We start from the raw sequence: 8,730 nt of genomic DNA, 5'->3' as shown, positions 1-8,730 counted from the left end.
GGAAAATGTACAGCACCTTTCCTATAGGTATTGCAGTACAGATAAACAACAGACTGACAGAAGTCTCTTAGGAAAGGGCAAAATCAGAAGCTCAGGTTGGTGGATCAGCATGTAGCCCATGGATATTTAGGTTTCCTATGGGGCTACAGCAATATCTACAACATCCTGGCGTACAATCATGATGCTGCAATCTACATGTGGCTTCATCTCCCCTCAATCAATACATTTTGGTGACAGCATTGAGCTGTGACATATCCTGGGCTGCATGTCACCTGCATGTCTGTCTCCTCACCTTCTCCCCAGACTTCTCCTCTCCTTGTTGTCATCCTCCACGCAGCTGCCTTTCCTCCCACCCTTTCTGCTAACTGTCCCTTTCCTTTTGGCAGGTGGCTCAAAAGAGCTCTGTGCTCCTGTCACATGTAGGGAAGCTTTTTCTCACCCCGTACTGGAGTGTTTTGTGGGGATAATTAACTGTGAAAAGCATCACCCTTGGTGGAGGGCAGAAGCTTAGTGGAACAACTCATTTAAAGTCTTTGCATGGACTTCCCTTCTTATACACACAGAAGAATACACCCTTTTTACAGAACCTCAGCTCTCCCCAGAGTTGAGTCTTGGTGCATATCAGCAGAAACATTAAAAGATATTCTCTGGGTTGATATCCATGGTGGGATGCTGGTGAGAGACTGGGCTAACGGTGGTTGATAAAACCTTGAAGATTTGATGTGCAGTTGATGGAAAGACTTTTGGTTTCAGAGATGAAGATCCAACCTGTCAGACAGCATGTGTTCACTGACAAAATAGTTAGCATGTTTTGCCGCAATTAAATAGCCTATAAATAGCTGTGCTGCATAAGGAATATATTCTCATCTACATAAAATGCAGTTGATGTATGTTCAGAAAGACCTCATTGTAATCTGGATTTCTATGCGAGGCTTTCCTGTAGAAGCGGAAAAAGATCTTAAATTCTTAAAACCATGTTCCTTTTTTTCAGTGGAAATGCAAGTGTCAAAAACCTCAACTGAAAGCTGAACTATCTAGGCATTACGTGATAGAAATACCAGTGGAAAAAAAAATATATATATATATATATTTTCTTCCTGAAAATAGGCAGTTTACACACCAAGTGCAATTTTCATTGAAACACCATTTTGTTTTGGAGCAGGGGTTTCACAGAAAAATTTGCCTTTGATATAAGAGAAGGAGGTGAAAAAAAATGGTATTTGTTACATGAATACTAACCACTCTTTCTTTCTTTCTCTTTCTCCTTTCTTACACTTTCCTCCTCTTGCAGCAAGAAAAACAGCAGACACCAAACAAGAGACCCTGGGAAGGAATCAGGAAAGTCCAGTCCCCACCATCATGGGTTAAAAAGGACATCGAACCTGTGGCACAGTCTCCCCTAGAACTAAAAACTGTAGAGTGGGAGAAAACAGGAGCCACCATCCCCCTGGTGGGACAAGACATTATTGACCTTCAGACAGAGGTCTGAGAGGAAAGGGAAGAAAAGGACTTTTTCTTTTTCTTTTTTTTTTTTCTGAAAAACAAATGAAACAAACAAAACAAAACCACGTTTTAAAGAAAAGATTAAATTAAATCGGAACCGAGCGAGAGAAGTGTTTGGTTTCTTTTGAAACCTTTGATAAGACAAAGTAACTTTTGTATTGTTCTCAGCAGAGAGGGGGAATATTACTTTATAGAGTATAGTAGCTGTAGGTTCAGGACAACACGAGCTTTCCCAGGTAGGACTGGAGAAGAAGTGAACCTGGAAGAGATCGAGGAGGAGGCAGAGGGTGGGGAGGGGCTGCAGGGGACAAGTCCTGCCGAGATGCTTTCGGGCTACTGCAGCACTCCAGAACCCTTCCTGCTCTGCCATGGGGAGGTGTGGAAGGACTCCCAGCAGCCACTGCGAAGGGCCAAGAAGATCAGGGTTGTTTGTGGACAAGAGAGGACACCTGCGGGAGCCTTGCTGGGATGCAATCCGGCCGTAGATCCCAGAGGGAGAGCCAGCCTTGAGGATCTGTGGCATCCCTCACCGATCCTTGCCCCTCACCTCTCTCTCATCAGCTCATCCAAGAAGGAAGGAAATGGGATGTGCCAAGCAGTGGCCAAGAAGACATTCCCACTCCTGTGTGCCACACCATGACCTGGCATCCTGGCATCCCCACAGTGGATCCCCACGGGGCTCAGAGGGGGAAGTGGTGGCATCGTCCATGGCTTAGGGTGGAGAGATAAGGTGGGGCTTCTTCCTCTCATCCCTTCACAGTGGAGCTTTTGCGTGCCCTAAGGAGTGGGACAGGAGCAAGAGGAAAGGACCACCTCCAAAACTTGCTCTCCCAGTCTCCAGAGAGAGGGTCGAAGGTGTTAGAAACACAGACCAACAGAAGAATGTAGGTCGTTTCATTGACTGTTAAATAGATAAACTCAGCACGGGCCTTGCGAAGGTCCTCTTGGCCTCATCCTTTTTTTTTTTAATTATTATTTTATTTTTTCCTGTTATTTTTCCTTGCTTTCGGACTCAGATTTATTCCAAGCTGCCCCTCCCTGGAAGGCAGAGAGAGAAAGAGGGAAAGACAGATCTGCCAATGTACCTGGAGATATTTGGTATACAGAGATGTTGCCTTAGGACATTGAGACAAACTGACAACATGAATAACGTCCACTTGGAAAAAAACAAACAAACATACAAACAAAATAATCTATTTTTTTCCTTCTTCTTTTCTTTTCTTCAATAAAAAGAGAACTTGAAACCCGAGACCTTTCTTTTCTTTGGCTCTTGTCATTTCAAATGCCTTTCTGTGCGTAGGACTATACAGGCATGGGGTGAGGATGCCACCTGCTGAAGGTGGAAGGCAAGTTGCTCCGTGGAAAGTTTGGGATGGTGGGAACACACAGTACCTTCACTGCTGGCTTGCAATGTTTTGCTTTCTTTTATTCAGTTTGGGTTTTGGTTATTTACCCCCCTGCTGGCTCTTTTCCTCCCTACCCACTGGCCAGAGCCAGCAAGCAGGTTTGTGGTTCTACAGGAAGGAAAACGTGGAGCTGATCAGGAAAATAGGACATTCCTCATCATAAAATACTGTCATTTTATTTCACCATGAAAACAAATATGAATGATTTTTTTTTCATTAAACATTTCTCAAGGCTATTTACAAAAAAAAATAAGATATTTACATTTCACCCCAAAAAGTGTTGTGCAATATTTTTATGATTAAAAAATATACCACTGATGTTACACACAGACTTCATTATTTTTTATTTTCTTTTTTACCACTCCCAGCACTGTCTGTTTGATGTTTGGAACAACTCACCCAGTTTTGGAGATGTGAGGTGACAAACCTCTGGTTGTGAGCAGCCAAATTCTGCCAGACAGCAGTAAACATTGATCAGGGTCTGAGTTATTAAGTTGTTACTGTGTATTTGGATCTCCTTTTTAAAACAAAACAAAACAAACAACATTTTTAGGAAAAAGTTAACAATGGATAATGGATACAAGATGCAAAACAACCACTGACCCCAGTTGTGCTTCTCCACTGAGAGATGTTGCTTGACATGCAAACATCTCTGCTTCATCTTTCCTTTGGGCCAGCTGGGTAATCTTAAAGGACAGTGGCATTTATCTTGCCATGAACTGTATAATATGAAGAATGGAAAGAAAAACTTTAAAAAAAAATCCAAATAGTAAAAAAAAATAGGAAAACTGATTACTTATAAAAACTGTGATATTATTGTTCAATTTTAGATTATTCTATGAAACAGGAAAGCACAAAGGCCTCCCTCAGATGCCGGGTTGTATGATATTGTAATTATTATAATTACACATTATGAATTTTAGCATACAGATATCTTTCTACTGTGTTTTAATTCTTTTATCTTTTTTTTTTTCCCCTGCCCGACTGAGCCTGCCCTTTTCTCTACAACCTTCCCCATTCACCCATTCACTCCAGCCGACCTGCAGGACATTAGCGGTGTTATGTAATTACAGAGATAAATGTTTGTTTAATAACTTGTTAATATTCAACTTTCTCTGCTCAGCTCCTCCGGTTAATTCTGGTTTTTCCATGCCCTGTCCTACCCCATGCCATGCCTTCCCCTCCCTCCTCTCTGTGTTCATCATTTTTTTTAATTATTTTTATTTTTTTCTGTACAGTTTTCAGAGCACAAAATGAATGTGTCTTATTTCTAATAAAAGAGGTGTAAACTCTAGCCATGTCTGCTTTTTAAAAGCGCCCCTGCCCACGCCCCACATGTGGTTTGCATCGCACCTGGGTGTTGGGAAACACCTCTCCTACATCTTCAAGCTGCCTCTTTGGCTCTATACTCTGGAAGAGCCATAGTCCAAGACCAAGCTTGCCCCACAAGTACATCTTTTGCTTTTAGTTTTGTAACTTAGAATCATAGAATCATAGAATGGTTTGGGTTGGAAGGGAACTTAAAGATCATCCAGTTCCAACCCCCCTGCTATCAGCAGAGACACCTTCCACTAGACCAGGTTGCTCAAAGCCTCATCCAACCTGGCCTTGAACACTTCCAGGGAGGAACAGCCACAGCTTCTCTGGGCAACTTGGGCCAGTGTCTCAACACTCTCACAGTGAATAATTTCTTCCTAATGTCTAATCTAATCTAATCTTCCAGTTTGAAGCCATTACCCCTCATCCTATCACTAACTACCCTTGTAAAAATTCCCTCTGCAGCTTTCTTGGTTGGCCCCTTCAGGTACTGGAAGGCAACTTCTTGACTTTCCAAAAAATACCTCCTCTTATGATGCACTTTTCCAGGGCAAGAGGAATTCCCTTTTCTGTGCAGCGGAGCCTGCTTTTAAGCAGGTATCTCTAACCCAAGCCTTGATGCCCTCTTCCCATTTTATGATGTGAGGGGTCCAGTATTCAACACAAGTCAAGCAGCGTTACTGGTAGAAGGCAGCAGTGCTGGGATATAGCTTCTAACAAGACCAGGGTGATGCTGATGCTACCTCACTTGCATACCTGCAAAATCAATCTCAACCTTACTTGGATTTCCCTGCCATCTCCTGCATTACCGGGCAGACTGTGAGCAGGAGCACAGCTCATAGCACGAGGGGGTTAAGGTTATCACTCATGAAAGATGACAGGAAATTAATTGAGGTAGGGATTATTCACTTCCTTGGCGCTTACCCTTGAATGACTGAAATCGTCCGGCAAGAAAATGTGTCCTTATCTCCCTGACTTTACTCCATCACCTGATTGACAGTTTGTAGGTTTATAGGCAGGATCAGAGGCAGCTTAGGGGTCTAGCAAATCAGATCCAGGACTGCTACTCTCCAGATCTTTGATCCAAAGCCATCATGGCCCAGTAGGTCCCCAAGTGCAATGACTTCTCTTGACCTGGCTGAAATGAATTAGATATTCTGAAACATCTGAAAAGATTGCTGAGGCATAGGTCTGCCCAGAGCCTCTTAGCCCCATCCCCTTATCCCTGAGCCATCATCCAACCCTTCTTCAATCAGCAGTGCCTAATGGTGAGTCTCAGGGCTTTTCCATACTTTCTACAGGGATTTTTCTTGCCCTGTATCTCCCATACCATTATTTTATAACATTAGCAGGTAGAAGGGAAATACTCACCACCAGACATGAGGTGATGGGCTGGGAGGGCAGGAGACCCCAAAGCTCAGATCACAACCCTAGAGATGAGTCAGGAGGTCCTGCTACTTCTCATCAAAGGGAGCTGGAAGGAGGGAGGACTTGTCCCCACTGTGTTCACAGGACCGTAAGTAACAGCACTGCCAGAGGTGGGGGACGCAGGAGGTCAGGGTATGTACAGGTGGTTTCCTTTTGTACTGTGGTCATAATGTGATGTGGTTGCAAGGGAAGGTCATGGGATAGTTCAGCTTAGAAAGGACCTCCTGGGGTCTCCTTGAACTGTCCTACAACCCCGTGATCCTGTCTTGTAGCCACTCCAGGCTCTAGCCATAGGACAAACAGAGAACACTTGTACATACACCATGATCTCACAAGGAGGAAGCACAACCACACTGTGCCAGTGGGTAAATTGTGTTTTGCACAATTAAAAAAAAGACTGCATTAGAAAATTGAGAAGAATCTGAAGACTGAAGAAAATGCAAAGCATCTTCTCTGGGCTGCCTATATAGGAAAAGGCTCATGTAGAGCAAGATATCATTTCTGGAAGATCTGGGACCAGGGCAAGAGGTTACTCTCTGTGTTCTATCTATTTTGTGGCTGAAGGGAGTGCTTTGGCTCACTATGCTACTATCTGAGATGTCCATGATGAGGTAGGGTGAATCTGTTCCTGAGCTCCTGTTGTGACAAGATCTAAACAGAGGAGAAAAGAAAGAAAATTACTCTTGGTTGTATTTATTCTTATTTTCCCCAGTCCACTACTCCCTGGAAGAGGTCAGTGTCTCCCCAGGGAAGTGTCTGCCTTTCAGCTTTGAAGCAAATAAAAAACACCTTCAAAGTAGCTTTCAACAGCCTTCTGAGTAAGGAGCCCTCAAGGGATCCATATGGAGGACCTCTCTAGGTGTTTCTTTGCCCAGACCTATCTTCATTCATGATTTTCCAAAAAACCTTTTATGTATGAGGTTGAAGGCTCCCTTATTCTGGCAAACCCCTTGGGTAGGCCAATTTCATAGCAAATTTTAGAAAGGCCAGCATGGAAAAGAAGTACAGTTGGTAAGCTGGGGCCATGCAGGACTTGATGTTGAATGGTCAAATTCATTCCTTCCTGGTCTTAAAAACCTGAGAATCCTTTTAGGATGTGATGCTGAATAGCACCAACAGAGAAACTCATTGCTGATGTATGCGCATTATGTTTGAGTAATGAACATCACTCATTACACTGGCTCGTTAACAAGTTGAGTAGCTGTTATGGCAGTAATGCCAAAAAAGAGACCCAGGGGAATGAAGCAGTCAAGTTTCAATCACTCTTCAGTCTCTTCACTTATCATCTCAAGAGAAGTCAACCATATAGCCTGAACTGCCTTCCTTCACCCTAACAACTCTCTGTGGAGCCCCAGCACATGTAGATGGGCCTTGTTCATCTCCTCCTGTGTCCCAGGGATGCTGCGGATTTGGCATGTTAGTGAGAAGAAACGTGGTTTCTGAAGAGAGCATTGCAGCCACCATGACAGCCAAAAGAGCTGTGGCATCTTGAGAGAAAAAGTCCCAAGATCACAAACCTGGATCAGGTTCCCACCAGCCAGCTGCTTCACAGCTGTTTGCTTCTTGAAAAGCAACAACTCTTAGCTCCTGTAGAGTTTGCAAGAGCCTCTTCAACTTCTAAATTGAGAAAGAAAGGACAGATGTATTTTGGGGGGAAACAGAGGACAAGCAGGACTCAGCCCATGGAGAGGAATCCTATGTAAATTTGGGGTAGTTTTGTTTGCTTTTTTCCCCTTGCAGATTTAATTTAAGAAATAGCCAAGTGTAAGTGTGCTGCTCTCAGTTGCTGTACCCTTACTTGTGCTAAGTGACTCCACTTCTACAGAGATACACCAAGGCTGAGTCCTCAACACCACCACTTCCCACTGATTTTGAAGTCCTTTAGGCAAAAGGCCAAATTTGAGAAAAAAAGAGGTCAGTACCATGAAATTTTCTGCCATGTAAATATCTGTAGTTCCATTAACAGCAGCAGATGGGCAGGCATTAAATACTTGTTCATTAGAGCAGGTTAAAATTCAAAGGCTTAGATTATCAAGCAGAAGACAGGACCTCACCAAGGTATTGCTTTAGTTAATTAATCCAGATATGCACAAAAAAACAACAAACAATTACTTGCCTGATCATCAAAATCAATATGTCCTGAGCAGAGTAAGTAGTGACAGGCATGGGGCTAAGGATGTTTTAGTATTTTCACATGACCAAAGAGTGCTCAGTGTGTATATATAACCCTCTGCTGAGAGCCACCACCATGTCCTACTCCATACTCATGGGCAAAATAATACACTGGAATAAGCTCCCTTGAGAGGCTGTGGAGTTTCCATCTCTGGAGATGTTCAAAACCTGCCTGGACACTTTCCCGTGTAACCTGCTATAGGGAACCTGCTTTAGCAGGGGGGTTGGACTAGATGATCTCCTGAGGTCCCTTCCAATCCTGTCCATTCCTGTGAATCTTTGAAAATATCATATGTGATGCAAAACAGCACTCTGACCCTAAATCTCTGACACATGAACATGAGTACGCACACTGACCCATATATATATATATATATATATATTTACACACCCATGCACACACCCACTACTCCATAAACAGAGGTAAACAACCATAAATGTGCCAAACAATTAAAATGCATTGAGACAGCTTAAAATTATATTTTTTTAATGTCAAACTCACTTGAAAAAGGCACTCAGACACTAGCCATGATTTACATGAGAAATGTGCTCAGTGAACTCCAGAAAGTAAATGTGAATTAAGCAAGATGCAGCAATTAATTAGCTGCAGTAGCATTTGTCTGCTCTGCATATCTGCAGTGGCTTTTTGTTGGGTTTTGGTTGTTTGTTTTTTTGTTGTTGGTTGAATCTTTTTTTTTTTCTATTTATGATACAGAAAAATAATTTTTCAACCAAGTAGACTAGTAATAAAGTCTAGATTCAGCAAAGAAAAGACAGCAGAAGTGTGTTTCTCACCTGATCCCATGGGACTGGCTTATTTTTGCCTTCTGTAGACGACCAGCTGCAAATGAAGTATTTAATTCTAAACTCAGCAAGTTGCTCTCCTCCTGCAAAGATCAAGGCA

At 42.9% G+C, this 8,730-nt stretch overlaps 1 protein-coding gene across 1 annotated transcript in view; it reads left to right on the top strand.

Annotated features, from left to right (window-relative positions):
- The window catches only part of ADGRB1 (adhesion G protein-coupled receptor B1), a gene marked incomplete at its 5' end in the record, with an annotated part of 39,740 nt that extends 38,244 nt beyond the window's left edge, over positions 1-1,496 (top strand). The window contains one exon of the mRNA XM_029085610.1: positions 1,292-1,496. Coding sequence (XP_028941443.1) covers positions 1,292-1,489 — 198 coding nt within the window. The remainder of the gene's footprint in view (positions 1-1,291) is intronic.
- Positions 1,497-8,730: the final 7,234 nt, after the last annotated feature.

Source organism: Antrostomus carolinensis, unplaced genomic scaffold (genome assembly GCF_000700745.2).
Source record: "Antrostomus carolinensis isolate BGI_N321 unplaced genomic scaffold, ASM70074v2 scaffold18040, whole genome shotgun sequence".
In the NCBI taxonomy this organism is placed as follows: domain Eukaryota; kingdom Metazoa; phylum Chordata; class Aves; order Caprimulgiformes; family Caprimulgidae; genus Antrostomus; species Antrostomus carolinensis.
The sequence above is the reverse complement of the archived record's forward strand: the minus strand, read 5'-3'. Positions and strand labels throughout refer to the sequence as shown.